Source organism: Alosa pseudoharengus, unplaced genomic scaffold (assembly GCF_046254945.1).
Source record: "Alosa pseudoharengus isolate Yale_2024_CS ecotype anadromous, Long Island Sound unplaced genomic scaffold, YU_APseudo_1.1 YU_APseudo_1.1_scf_21, whole genome shotgun sequence".
Classification (NCBI taxonomy): Eukaryota; Metazoa; Chordata; class Actinopteri; order Clupeiformes; family Clupeidae; genus Alosa; species Alosa pseudoharengus.
This window is the reverse complement of record NW_027468674.1, coordinates 23,739,420-23,754,692: the sequence shown is the minus strand read 5'-3', so window position 1 is coordinate 23,754,692 and position 15,273 is coordinate 23,739,420. Positions and strand designations below refer to the sequence as shown.

The 15,273-nt window shown below is 44.4% G+C and overlaps 1 protein-coding gene across 4 annotated transcripts in view; it reads right to left on the bottom strand.

The window, feature by feature from the left end:
* The window catches only part of LOC143137885 (myosin phosphatase Rho interacting protein), a 42,765-nt gene that overhangs the window by 26,354 nt on the left and 1,138 nt on the right, over positions 1–15,273 (bottom strand). For all 4 annotated transcript variants that reach the window (XM_076298215.1, XM_076298214.1, XM_076298216.1 and 1 more), the window contains exons 2-6: positions 10,127–10,204; positions 9,725–9,790; positions 2,733–2,884; positions 2,093–2,177; positions 1,345–1,513 (exon numbers count right to left, since the gene is read on the bottom strand). In XM_076298215.1, coding sequence (XP_076154330.1) covers positions 1,345–1,513; positions 2,093–2,177; positions 2,733–2,884; positions 9,725–9,790; positions 10,127–10,204 — 550 coding nt within the window. The remainder of the gene's footprint in view (positions 1–1,344; positions 1,514–2,092; positions 2,178–2,732; positions 2,885–9,724; positions 9,791–10,126; positions 10,205–15,273) is intronic.

Here is a 15,273-nt window from a genome sequence, read left to right as displayed (position 1 = left end):
CATGGAGTCAGATTTTGTTTACCTTGATCAGAGGGTGCTGATGCCTATTCCGTCGGCACATCAACGGCTAGACCGAGAATTCTCGTTGTGAAATCAAAATTCCACTGGACCTCCAAGCGGTTTTGTACACGCAGATTTAAGTTACAACACTGTTTACAGCTCTTCGACTCACAGTAAAATGTCATTTTTGGTACATAGCCTAGCTCATTTAAATACACTGATGAATGCTTGCGTTTAGCGATATACAGTAGCAGATCTAAAGTCCTCAGGGAGACAACCTACACGCTGATTTTATTAAAAGGATATGCACGCGGGGACTCGCGAGCAGTTAGGGGCATTATTTTTTATAGGGATTTTTCTTAAGAACCGGAACATGCAAAAATGAACGTATACAAAACGACGGTAGCGTCTATCACACTCTTGATGAGTGACTCAGTTACGTTGTTTAAGTAGCCTAATTGTTTGAAACTATTTTTGTTGTTGATAGCAACATTTGCTTGAAAAAACTGCATTGTGTGACAAAACTGCAGGTTTTTTCAATATTTTTGTGCCCAAAATATTGCATTGTGCAGTACAATGTAGGCCTGCGTTGTCAGTCAGGGTCAACTTTTGGTCTTTTGTTATTTGCACAGCTTTATCAGAGCAACTGTAGCCTATGCCTATTGTAGGCCTATGTTATTGTTTACATACGATTTTACTGTCGATTGTTTAGCTGTGTTAGAGCAGTCTGAAATCATTCTAATTAAAGCTGGTTGAGTGAATACGAAACACTTAGCTCTTTCTGTTTAAAATATCGATATATATCGTATATCGCCAATCAGCTTCAAAATATATTGGGATATCAGATTTGGTCCATATCGCCCAGCCCTACTCCTTGTGCAGTTAAATATTTACAAACAGGTATGTGCTGTGTAGCCTACTTTTTTCTTATTTGCACAGTATGCCAATTGGTTTATTATATTTGCTTTTAACGGTAGCCTATGTTTTGTGTTACCTTTACTGTTTTCTTGTTGTAAAGCTGTAGGCCTGTGTTGCCAATCAGGGTCGACCGAATATTGTTATTTGCACAGCCCTCAGAGCAACTGTATGCCTATTGGTATATGTTATTGTTTACACTTTTTTGCACAGCTCTGTTAGATCAGTCTGAAATGAATATAATTAAAACCGGTTGTCATAATTGTTGTGTTGAGTGAATATATGAAGCACTTCGCTCTTTCTGTTTGAAATATCAATATCGTATCGATATCGTATATCGCCAATCAGCCCCAAAATATCAGGATATTAGTTTTGGTCAATATTGCCCAGCCCTACCAGCATATACCTGTTCTTCTTAAGAGCCCTTACCTGCCGAGGGTGACCCCAGGGGCGCCATGTCGGGGGACGACCACACCTGGCCCACGTCGGCCTCGCGGCTCTGCAGCTCCTCCTGCCAGATTATGGAGCTGGAGTCCGGAACCTTCTCCGCCTCGGGGATCCCAGAGCCAGTCACGGCCACTTTGGCCGGACCGGGTTCCTGAGGACAACCACAAGGACAAACATTTGTTTACATTTGGGCTAAAGGTCATTCAGATGTTGGGAAATGATGAGGGTAGCAGTGGCAGTAAATTGTATCCACAAACACTGTTTCCCTTTACTATAATGTCAAACATTCCAGACAAACTTGATTTGAAAAAACATTTTTACTGATACCATCAAATTTGACAAGACCGTTTAAAAAAAAAAAAAAACGATATATAGCATGAAAACAGCTGTGCAACCAATAAACAATCATGAGTGAGAAAGACCAGAGAGCAAGCATTCATTAGCTGGCACACCAGATGTGGGTATTACGTAGTAGCTTGAATATCAAACTCTTATCGCCAACACAAACTATTTGAGGTATTCTCAACCCTGCGAACCAACAGGGAACAGCCCTCAGCAGACACAGCTTGAGTTTGATTGCAACACCAGAGTGTGTGTGTGTGTGTGTGTGTGTGTGTGTGTGTGTGTGTGTGTGTGTGTGTGTGTGTGTGTGTGTGTGTGTGTGTGTGTGTGTGTGTGTGTATGTGTGTGTGTGTGCAGCTGGAATGGCAGCTGCGGCCCTGGCTCCAACCTGGGACGTGGCCGGCTCCACCTTGCGCTTCTTCTTCTGGTTTTGCTTGTTGGTTCTTGGGTAGACCACCAGCTGCTCGCTCCATCTGTTAAAACATGGCAGAGGGGGCACACAGAGATGAATCCTAACCCCACGCCTGCCCGCCCGCCTGTCGGTCTGCAGCAGGACTCTACTCTGGACATTACTTTTGACTTGAGTGACTGCTGTTGCTTTTCCATTGTGTCATTGTTTCACACAGTCAGCTCACCAAGAAGCCCAATACTACTCAAGTAGATCAGGTGATCAATTATGGCGATAACAATATCAAAGGGTTTTATTTCTAATCAGCCCCTGAAGTACTGAATAATACGCAGGCTGGCCTTTCTAATACACAAAACTGATTTCAACAGGATGGAGAATGTCTGGTCTTGCAGTTTTATATTAGATTAGCAGATGCACAATCAACGCTAATATCCCTGCTCAGGTTACAAATAGGGCAGCATGTGGGATAGCTACTTCTCATTTGAATATAGGGTTGCGTACAACATGTAAGTACACAGACATTGCCCTTATTTTTTTCTCAGACGTCTACGTTTCAGAAACTAAGGTGAGCTACAGGCTTCCTGTTCTAAGGACTGCAGGTTTGCGCTAACGTCCATACCCATTGATAATCTCCTTGTTGTCTCCGCGGATGAAGTACTCCTGCTCCGGCGTGATGATGCACAGGGCATTCTTCTGGCCAGTCTTGGGCTCGGCATCGATTACGTCAGTGCAGAGGTTCATGTTGACCGTGCCTTGAGGCAGTGTGCTGGGCTGCAAAAAGGTCAGTAGCAAAACAAAGCTATTAGTCAGCCACTGGACTCATAGAGGCCCATTAGCAATGGAGACATGATATTGCCTGCCTAAGCTGTAGTTTGACAATGCTATGTTTTGGAAATGTTTTGGGGCGTGACTGGGTTTTGGCCGCCTCGTTGGAAGTTAACTGGCTAATTAAAGAAATTGACCAGCACAGTGAGAGGACAGTTGTCTGATTTCTCGACGCTCACTGACAGAAAGGTTACTCTCAGAAAAACAGACAATGCACAAGGGCTGACCACAGTGTTTAGAGCAGGGCAGTCATAAAGCTCTGTTTTGACATGTCCAGAACTGGTGCTCTATAAACCTGTTGCCCTTTGAAAAGGTCATGTCAGGAAAAAGAAAGTGTGTACTAAGAAAGCAAACAAACAAACAAACACTGTGGCATCCAAGCAAAGAGCAGACTTCTAATGGGGGAAACTCACACAAACAAACACAAATAAAACTAAAGGCCATTATTTCCTATTAAATTAAAGAAAGCTCTGTGATGTTCATGTCTTTAATGCGTGCATATGGATGGATGTGTGTGTGTTTGAGAGAGAGAGCATGTGTGTGTGTGTGTGTGTGTGTGTGTGTGTTTCACAAGTGTCCTTGTGAAGCAATCTTATCTGCCCCTACTGTAAGGTCACTCTGCGGTTATCAAAAATTCACCATGGCAACAGGCGAAATCCTTTCGGTTCCAGGGCTCGCCAGCTGAATGGAGGAGGTGACAGCATAGAAAGCCAGGACTAAGCCTCTTTTGTGAGTGTAGGCAAGCAGGGGGGGCACACTGTGTGTGTGTGAGGGGAAAGGGAGAGTGTGTGTGTGAGTGTGTGTGTGTGTGTGTGTGTGTGTGTGTGAGTGTGTGTGAGTGTGTGTGTGTGTGTGAGTGTGAGTGTGTGTGTGTGTGAGTGTGAGTGTGAGTGTGAGTGTGTGTGAGTGTGAGTGTGAGTGTGAGTGTGTGTGTGTGTGTGAGTGTGCATATGTGGGGGTGGGTTTAGGGGCTGGGCCGACGTGGCTGTGCCTTTGCGCTCTAACGCAAAGGGAGCGCCTGAATGTGTGTGTGAGTGTGAGAGACAGAGAGAGAGACAGAGACAGATAGAGGAGAGAGAGGGAGAGAGAGCTTTCCACATTCCTTCGGCCACAAAGAAGCAGACAAAAAAAGAAAAAAGAAAAAAACCCCTCTCGGAACGGCACATGTAAAATAACAAATCCCGCTCGGGGGCATCCGACTCCCGACCATCAGGCTCCCACGACCCGTGAACCAGATCAGAAAAACCCAGCGAGCCGTCCCACTGAAAGTTCCACTTTCTTGACTTTTTCCTCACTCATAAAGCTCATGAATCAAAGCCAAGCAAACAACACGGCCATTAGTCAATGCCGATGTCCATCATCCGTGCTATTGGGAGGGAGTATTATTCATGACCACGGCCACATCTCGTATTCTCGCCAACACACCAGAAAGGCCCCAGTGTGCCCGACAGGACCCTGCAGTGTTTCTCTTTCTCTCCTTTGCTTTCTCTTTTTCTTGTCTGTTATCAGACTTCTGATGGCTGCAGATGTAAAACAGGTGCTGCTGCCCACTTCCCTACCACCATCACCACCACCCCCCCCACCCCGATTCCTTTTATGGCCTTTTTAAGTGATCCTGCTTTATGAAAAGCTCCCAGTAAACCCAAGGGACGGCCAAATATGGCAATTACAGTGTGTCACAGTTATAAACTCCAGCAGTTTCTGTTGCGTTGCACGAGAAAGAGAGAGGAGGCTGCTGGGAAGAGGGGAGAGGAAGGCTGGATGGGTAATCAGACACCGGGGGATTGGTGTGTGTGTGTGTGTGTGGGGGGGGGGGTTAGTACAGTGCAGTGGACAAAGAGTTTCACATCACTCTGTATTGAGAGCCCCGACATGAAACCAGCCTGAGGAAGGGAGACATGTTCCCCTTGCCAGAATAGCATCAGGCGTTCAATGCTTAGCTCCACTCTGTCTAATGGGCCTCACATATCATAACATTGCAAGTGTGTGTGTGTGTGTGTGTGTGTGTGTGTGTGTGTGTACAGTAAATGGTGTGTAAACGGCACTTTGCCTGGTCTTACTTCTGAGCGAGAGTGAGCAGATAACACCAGTGAATCAGTCCCTCGTAACAATCTCACAGACCACATATGGACATGCAGTAGGCCACATACCAAAGTTCTGCTCCAATTTACAGAGCTCTTTGGACTTTCTAAAGGGGGGGGGGGGGGGGGAGTCAATTCAAGGGCTCACAGATAAGGCCTACAGATATGCACATGTACATATGGGTGTCCACTAATCTATTACTGTGTGAGGAGGGACAAAAATGGATAAGCTTACTGTTTACTAGCACTATAGGACACCCACCTCCACAGTCACTACCAGGGTATTGTATGAGGTAATTTTTTTTTTTTCCCACAGAACTGGAGCCAGAGCGACAGATATGAGAGTCAGAGGGAAAGAGAGAGAGAGTAAGAGAGAGAGAGAGAGGTGGAAAGAGAAAGAGGGAGAGAAGGAGGAGGGAGAGAGAAGTCTGGGTGCACAGAACGTGCACTGGCAGTCACACAAAGGATCCCTTCTGCCAAGTCTGTCATTCATACGTTTCAGATTATCATGGATCTCATTTCCCAACATGGGATCGAATCTTATACCCCTGCACTGCCTGAAAACGAAGTCTCTTTTTAGAGTTTTGTTCTATTTTTACACTGTTGGGAGATATTAAATGTTACCACAGTAGAACAGCTTAATGTAGCAGCAGGTTAGTTCATGACTGTTTCAGAGTTAAATAATTATTTCTCTAACAGATACAATGTGATAACTATTTAACTACTACAGCTTCAGGGGATACAAAATGCAACAGGATTCTAACAAAAACTAAAAGAACTGACCACATTACTCCAATTCTTAAGTCCTTGCACTGGCTTCCAGTAAGTCACAGAATTGACTTTAAAGCACTATTGCTTGTTTATAAATCAGTAAATGGAACAGGACCTAAATACTTGTCAGACATGCTTCAGCAGTACATCAGCATGACATCAAAAAGGCCCCAACTGTAGCCAGTTTTAAATCTAGACTCTTCTTTGACTATATTGCCCTTTTATGCTTTTATTTGTTATTATTGTTTGGTTTTGTTTATGTAAAGCACATTGAATGACCTCTGTGTATGAAATGCGCTATATAAATAAACTTGACTTGACTTGACCTGTTAACGATAAAATGGGGAAAAGCGATTGTGATTTTCCTCCCATTGGCTTTCATAAAATTCAGCAAATTACTCAAAAACTTAGCCTGGCGAGCCAGACCCACATTAACATGTAGGGTCTGGACACTCACCGTTCGCAGTGCTCAGTCCGAGGGGCGGGATAATCAGTTGTCTTTCAAATTCCCTCTGCACGCAATAGGACAGCGGCAGCGCTATGTCCCATGCGTTTCCCACCAGCGGAGCTAGTTGGCTAGTTCAAACGTTTGCCAACTTAATAAAAGCTTAACTCGTGTCACACTGTTCGCCAACAGCAACATCCATCTTATTTGTTTTCAAGTAGCAGGGAATTCAAGCCAAACCGTTGCAACTCTGCCATCAATCATTATGTTAAGCCCACCTAACGACTCTATACACGATTTCATTGGCCCGGAGAAGTTTCGATATCTGGAGCTCACAAGCCAACGGAGAGTTGCTAGACTAGCCCTGGCAGCAAATGTAATTTTTCTAGGCTATCAAAAACTAGCTGTCCGCTCACTCTATGTTTGTACACAGTCATGGTTCCGTACGAGGGGAAACATAGTGGCTCGGCCCAACCCATAAACAATCCCAGCCAATCAACAACACAGCTCTTCAAGAGCACAGAAGATTTTGATTGGCTGTTGAGCTCAAATAACACCAACCAAGCCAAAACTGAACAGCAAGCTCTGCCTTTAATTCCCCATATACATTACAACACATGACGCCAGTATGAGTTTCTCTAGTTGCAATGTGCAGAAAGTAGTGGTGATATTCTTCAGAGCTGTGACAAAGAATAAAGGCGTCATGGACATGACGCTAAACCAATCAAACAGGAACTAGAGAGGGCATATTGAACTGAAAACCGTGTTATGAGAAGGCATCTTACTTTAAGACTGACTTTCCAAAAAAAAAAGCCAGTAGCAAGACGAGTCAGACGCCACATCACCCGATACATATTGTAGGCCATACATGTGCCTGAACATGCAGTGGCCTCAATCAAAAATATGCAGGGGGGGAGAAGGACTGGTTTCTCCAGCATCTCCCCTCCCACGTTGGCAGTCCCAAACAATTTCAGGGCAATAAAAAAAAAAAAACAAGCTCCATAATTTGATTCAACACCTGGCAACTTCACCAACCTCAGGGAGGCTTCTGGAAGCCGCCTCAGCTTCGCTCCCAAGACTGCCTAACTGTCTCCCATGCGATCATGAGCAGAAGCTCTTTTTCTTTCATGGCGGTGCAGAAGCCCTGGCTGCCGTTCCTTCTTCCACTAAGTTTGATTATTTGTTATCCTTTGGTGTTCTTTTTATTCCCCTTGTTCTATCCCAGGTCTGGTTACAGAAATAGGTATTGTGGTAAGTGGGGGGGGGGGGGGGGGTGGAATGTAAACCTTTTGGACATATTTGACATTTTCATGTGGTTTCTGGGGGGGCTTATCCTCTCTGGCTATAGCGCCCTCACTGACGGCGGCTGCTGAAGTTTCACCAAATATGGGCATATTGAAGGAATGCTGCTCCACTCTCGGACTCCGTACTCGGAGCATCTCCTTCGGACGGCGGAAACAGCGCGGCATGGGCCTCAGAGGCGACGCGCATCTCACGCATTAAGAGTTCCAACAAGCCCTGGGTAATCGGCTCAATTTCAGCCGGAGGCTTTTTTTGGTTGTTGTTATGTTTCGGGGGCTGTTAGAAGAATCCGATGGGAAGTTTTGTTTTCACATGTATGAATTAACATTTTTTCCTCCTTCTGTTGGAGTTTATTTTATTTCCTATGAAATTATAATTCCAACATAATTCATGCTTAAGTGTTTAGATTTGGTCAGAATGGAAACCCAACGATCTCTCAATTGAGCAGCTATGCGACTTCTTTCAGGCCAAGCACTGCTCGTTGATGCCAAGTGATTTTTTTCCCCCCCTCTCTCTCTCTCTCTCTCTAGAAATCAAACGATTCCTTCTGCCAAATCAGGGTAAAGCAAATCAATTCAGAAAGTAAGGCAAATCCATTTAGCTGCTTTGATACCTGTTTTTGCTGGGAGTCATGCGTGTTGCTGTCTATTCAATTCTCCTGTTGGCAATGGTTGAAACAATCGCCCACTAATCTCGTAAAAGGAGAACAGTGCCACCTCTATTACTGTTGCAAACAACAGCGTGCGAGGAGTTTGGGAGTTTCTCAAACCTCAGACACACACAACTTCCTCCAATGCATTAGTGCTCCACCTCAGGAGCATAACTTATCCCCCCACAAACCCATCAACTAAATAAGAAAGCCGTCTCACAGCGTCTCTCCGACTCCAGGTCATTCTGTCATCTTTCACAGCGATCCCAATTCAGCCGGCTCTCAGGGGAGCCCCGCCGCAACCTGCAAACGATGTTTTAACCCTTAAAGGAGTACCGTCACACCGGTGTGATGGGAATGTTGAGAAAAATGAACGTTCTAAAGAATATCTGGGTTCATTGAATTCAACATAGAATTTTAGAACCTTCAATTGTTGCGGAACTTAGAATGTTCAAAAACCTACACCTTTAAGGGTTAATGTCAGCTCTTCAGACTATGGAGGTGCTCCGAGAGACAACGTGTTTTTCTTTTTTTTTTTCTCTCGTTCTCTCTTTTCCGTGACCTCATTTCCAGGCCTCCCTGAGACTTCCTTTCAGCAGATGAAAAGAGGCCGAGAAAGACAATGAGGTCTGACAGCATTCTCATGGCCCAACAATGGGAGGAAAAGCCGTATTGCTCTGAAGTGGTGACGGCTAAAAGCCAGCTCCTGCCACACGCTGGAAAGCACCTCAATCTGCACGTGGCCTTCACTCTACCTTCCCGGAGATATGATATAAAAAAACAATACCAACAAAAAAAGGCAAACTCTACTCTGCAAACCTGATGGAATCTCTCTGGCATCTTGCATGTGCAATGTGCGCGCTTTTGACATGGTGCGGACTAGCCGAGCTGAAGTTCACATTAAGACACTAATAAGGTGATGGGAGTGAACGGGAGGGAGAGAGAAGGGCATATTTATCTGGACGCTTCTGCAGCCGCGGGGGCCCTCTCGAGAAAGCTCTTCGTCTTCCTGACGGGCAGTCAGCGTGTGGGCCTCACTGTTTACATACAAACGGCCTAATCTCCAGGCCGATCAAGCGGCTAATTTGGTCGCCCGTGTCGCATTCCAGCGAGACGGACAGTCCAGGCCAAGAGCCCATTAACTCCAGTGCTTTGGTGACGTTCTGCTCGCCGCCTACACGTTGCCATCTCGCTCAGTTGCTCGCCTGCCTTCCCTTCCCCCCCATTACGTCTCTCTGAACTTGTTTGTGGCTTTGAAGTGTCTGCTTACTACTGAGGCAGAGCGACTTGAATGTCATGTGTGGATCTTTTTTTTCTGTTCAAGTGGCATTTTGAAGTGGCCAGTCCGGGTTCATGGCCAGTTTTTGCCTTGTTATGTAAACACAAATGACGCAGTTTGAGTCCAACTCTTTCTCAGTTGAGGAAATATACAAATGTTCTCCAAAGAGAGTATAAAAAATATTATAGCTAAGGACATTTGATAAAAAAAACAATTAACCCAGTTTTAAACACCCACAGACCATGGAAACAGCTCTTACCGATTCGTCCAATGCAAAGCGTAGGCAGCCATGTTCGTAGAGTACAAAGAACCGCCGTTGCCATTTCTGCAATCAAATGAGAAGAGTTCAAGCATAATTAAATCAGACTACAACATTCCTCATGTGGTTGACCCCTTATTCCAGATAATCGTTATCTGTTGCAAGCAAAAACCACTATAGGGTTTGGGTGTTACAGTTAACTACTTTGCAGTTCATTATACGAGACATTTTCCCAAAATCCCTTTGTTACACTTTTAATAGCGTAGGCAATGCATCACTGTGCATTTTGCTCATGAATCACATGTACAGACTGCACAATGCATCAAGTGCATGAAAAAACGTGCAATGCTCCTTCCCCCATTTCTTACTGTACTAGATCCTGAACCCCCACCCCCATCTTACCCGTGATCTTTGCATAGGATTGTCAAAGTCTGTTCCCTCTGGAGCCAAACACAGCCAGCCTCCATAAATAGGTTTGGCCTGAAAAAGAAGAGAGTGAGAGAGAGAAAGACAGTAAATTAGGCAATGATTAAAACTGTGCACCAGCTTTGAGAGACACACTTTGGCAACCAGATGTCGAACGCATTTCTCTCCCCATAAGGTTTTAATAAGGGAGGGTGTTCAGTTTAGTTTCCTCTGTAATATTTGGTCTACTTTGCTCTCTGTGTATACTGATAAAACAGACTTTATTTGGTGAGGAGAGTGGCTGGAGTCAACACTGTTTCATTCCAACAGAAACACAGTCACAGTTTGATTGAAGTGGCATTCGCTCACGATGACAAGCCCATGAAAATGACATGGCCAAAGCTGTTGTTGAGGTTTTTTCTTTTGTTGTCAGGAAAGATGAAAAGGCTCATAGTGAGACTTGAGAAGATCAAGGCAGGTTTCCCTCCCACTGTTTGCACTTCATAAAAGCTCACGATGACCTAAATGTATGTCTCTGGCTTGCAGCAGTCACTGAACCTGTAAGACTATTTCGCCCAAGGGGTTCTGAGGAAGCGTCTCACCTGCCTTCACGACAGGTAATTTACAACCACAGGGCCGCCAACTAAGTGACAGTCAAGGACACCTTCATTTTCCTCCTGCTGCCGCTAGTCCATCAAGAATTGATTTACTTCTCTCTACAGCATAAAAAAAAACTAAACCGGCAAAGAAATGTGGGAGTAAGGGAAAACCTTGCATGAGAACAGAGCAGCCTGGCCTGCAAAATATTAACCTTAACAACGCATTATTGCACAGTGGTTCAATGGTTCATCTTGCAAAAATGTCAGTGTTAGTCATTCAACTGGTGACTGCAACGGCAACGAGGAACTCAACGTGTAAGCAATAAAGAGGCTTCTTATTGCTCATCAGCAAGTGGAAAACATCAAATCCATGGATAACACCAGTGATCACCCTCCAGTTTATGACCGTGCGCACACCTGAAAAGCTTTACGATTCAAAACCCCTCACAGATTTTGGCCGATGAACTAATTTTCTCCAGGCTTCATTCTCTAAAAATAAAGCAGGGGGGGGGGGGGGATGGAAGGTCGGATGGAGTAAAGAAGAAGAAAAAAAAAATAGCTACAGAAAAACAAAACAAAAACACAGCTGGTCCCATAGCATGTGGTGCTGCGGAGCAGTGGAGCCAGGAGAGGTCCGCCACGCCCTGCTCTTCCTCCACACATTGAGGGCCGGCTTCCTCTCTGACAGAACTCCGGTAACCCCGTGGCCCTCCAGTCGGCATCGGGTTTAACTTCCAATTTCCTCCCGGGCCGAGGCTCATGGGATGGGGGTGGGGGGTGAGGAGGTTGGCGGTGGAGGACTGAAAGAAAAGGGGCGCAGGCCGGTCCCGCTGGTCCCGCTTTAACCCAGAATCCACCTCACCTCTGGATGCACTCAACTCACAAGGCCTCCGGTTAGCGTGTACGCACACACACACACACACACACACACACAAACACACACACACACACAAACACACACACACAAACACACACACCCATCCACACAGCCCTTCCCCCTTTTCCCCAAATGTCCCATGTCCCGCGTCCTGACCCCTCCCTGTCCCTGCCAAAGTCAGAGCAGACGCTTCAGAAGTGGGAGTGACCTCTGAGAAACTCTTGCTTCGGTTTCCCAACCCAAACTTCCTTTCACAAGACCCCCCACCCCCCTTTACACACGCACACGCACAGCTGACTCCCCCTGCTTCAAACCTAAGAGAGACAAAGTAGTTACAGAAGTTGAATGACAGGGTCTCTGGATTTTTAGGAGAAATAAGCGAGAGGCAGCTTACAACTCATGGAGTCTCTTACCTACTGAAAAGAACAACAAAATAGGAGTTGCTCAAAGTTGCTCTGCAACAATTCCAGCCTATAATGTAGAAGTAAGGCAGGGTGACTTCTTTAAACATGAGTCAAAGCCCAGATCCATTTCAGCATTTTGCTGTGGGATCTTCTACCTAAAGAGGTAGTCTGCCTGTATTAATAACCAAACTACAGGACTTTCCAAAACACCAGGGCAAACTGGTAGCACTAATCAGATATAATTAGAGCATAATTTCTATGGGACAGTGATTGATTGCCACCCATTCCCATTTGATTTAATTGTGCATTCCTTCATCACAGAGTATTATGCAAGTACCTGCATGTGTATCTGATGGCCAATGGGCATCAACCCATTATTCATTGATCCAATCTTGAATCAAAGATCAATATCTTCCTACTGAATAAGCTTAGGCAGAGCATGGAGCATGTGCCACTCATCCAGTAAATTCTCACTGTTGTGAAAAAGGAGTCAGTATAAGCCCAGGATGTGATCTCATCAGCAGCTTGCAGATTTCCAGCCTTTGGACTTGCTGCCAATCATGTAGGTCAACTGGAAGGTTTGTTTTCCCTAATTCAGCATATTAGACTGCTTACACGCATTAACTAGAGTAAAAACTAAAATGATTCCATCCACCATAATGTTACTGAGTACTACAGTTTTCCTAATGGCCATGTGTGTGTGTGTGTGTTTAAATCCAACTATTAGGCCTTCCAGCTTGTCTCAGGACATGAAATCATCCCAAGTGTTCCTCCACTGGGTATTTGTAGCACTGATTGGTGCATTAGTGTATAACTGTATACAATTTTCAATCGATCAATTTCCATCAGTGCACTTCTGAAGTCCTCATTGTGGAAACTGAAGTTAAGACCCTAATGCAAAGACCATAATGCAAACCACCAAACGCATCTTGTGCTCTGCAGTCAATGTTTCCAAGCCTTAAAGTGAACTTTTACTTTGTCCTAGTGGGATTATCTGGTGATGCAATCCATTAGGTGACTCATGAGGTAGCACAGGGAAAGGGTTAACTGGTGCTAATCACACACAGCACACCAACCCACGCAAGTGTATGGGAGGATGCTGACATTGCTGTTCAGACCTTAAGCCATGTTCAAAAGAGCCATCTGCTCCAATAGCATGGGAGCAATTAAGAAACGAAAGAGTTCGCTTGGCCTAGGAAACCACCCCCCCCCCCCGCCCGGCTCACAACTTTTATGTGTTTTGGAGAGAGAACGGGGTTAATGTTTGTCATTGTGGTTATTAAAATCGACCCCCTGCGAGGGCTGATACTTCATATGAAGTTTTCCAAGGCGTGCCGTGGAACTCTGAAAGTGCTTCTTCATGGCAGACGTACAGCGTGGGATTATGTATAGATAATTAGAGAACACGATGATGGCAGATGCATAGGTCCAGAAAGTGGAACGTCCTCAGTGCACTCCTCCCTTCTCATCTGTTTAGCGATACAACCAACGCCTTTTATGAAGTTGCCCATAGTGTGACTCATCGCAACAGGTAGTGGTAGTGCACTTCAGACTACTTTGAAGTGATGTCTGGAGAATATCCCAGATTTGTTGCACTACTGAAGAGCTTTGGCCAAAAGCAAAGGAAAAGAATTAAGGTCCTTAGAGGATCCAGACACAATTATCACAGTGCGCTTAGTCCATGTAGTGTTAGACAGGCCATTAGGATATCAACTAAGGATAACATCATCTAGACCAAGGCATTTTAAAACAAGTGAAATAAGCAAAACCACTGGCAGCTCAGTACTTCACTGAGTGTTCCATTAACTAGCTTTCTTGAATGGAAACATGAAAAAGAAATAAGTATCTGAGTATCTGAACAACAGAAGTCTAATTGTAGGCTTTAACAACAATCTGAAACTCATCTGAGGAATCAATGTGTTACTTGAGAGCAATAGGCCAACATCATGATTGAGCACAACTTAACTTACAAAACTTAATTTATAAACTAGGAAAACAGGAAACGACCTTATTTACATACTCTAATCCAAAAGGCAGATTTAGCCAAATGGGTCAGGGGTGACTGCATCTTAAATTGAGACAGATCATTATGGCAATTTTCCAATTAATCATCTGACTGATTAAACAGTTAGATATTTTCATTCTGATTTAATCAATGTTTTTTGGTGCTACTGGTGTTATCAATCAAGTTTCAAATCAAATCAAGCTGCTTCTAAACTAAATGATTTGTTCACACACGCACACACATTGTCTGTAGTCTGCAATCTGAAGCTACAACTGGATGCATTGCACAATTAAATCTAACTGTATAGGGTTGGACGAATCAATCTGACTTCTAACTTCCAAACGGTCTTCCAAACAGTCCATGATTGGAAACTTGTATGGATGAGTCGACTCGAGACAATTATCCTGCTATAGTGGAACGGGGCAAGAGCCGCCAACTAGTGAATAATTAAAGTCAAGACAAACAGCCAAAGGGCTGCTGGGAACCTTCTGTAATAGCTTCAGGTGGAATTATAGCACAACGGCTCCCTTACAAACAAGTTCTCCTCACAGAAACATCTGCACTTGGTGTTTAAGGAAGGGAGTGTAAATGTCACTCTCAGTGCTCTAGTCTCTGGGTAAGTAATACCACGGGCTGTCAACTGATAATGTGGACACACAAAAAGAGGGAAAATGCTGAGTGGAGACTACTGTTGGTTTCTGAAGTCCCCTATCTGTAGAAACATTCTAATCACTTTCTCACAAAGAGTGGTGGTATTCTTGGCCAAGAGAGAATAGAGCCAGATTGCAAGCCGTAGACATTACCTGACACTTTCAAACTGTCACTAAAGATAAATAACTTTAGGAACATGATGGCAACAATAATTTCACAAAGACTGCATGTGTCATTCTGTATGTGTGTATGTGTGTGTGTGTGTGTGTGTGTGTGTGTGTGTGTTTGTGTTTAAATCCAACTATTAGGCCTTCCAGCTTGTCTCAGTACTCTTGCACATAGATTTATCAGAACTTAATCCAACTCAGTCATTGGGCTACTCCTTGTTCTAGTTATGGGCACTAAACAATGTCAGATTTTATATATTGACTGACAGTCATTATCAAACACACAAACCAAGAGAAAAACAATGTTAGCTGTATATCACCTACTATTAATATAATAATATCACGGCAAAACAGATAATAGCAACCAATCATATTACAACAATGTGATCACTTAGATGTCTAGCTGTCAAAAACGTGGAAGTGGTTTACTACGGTGCAATG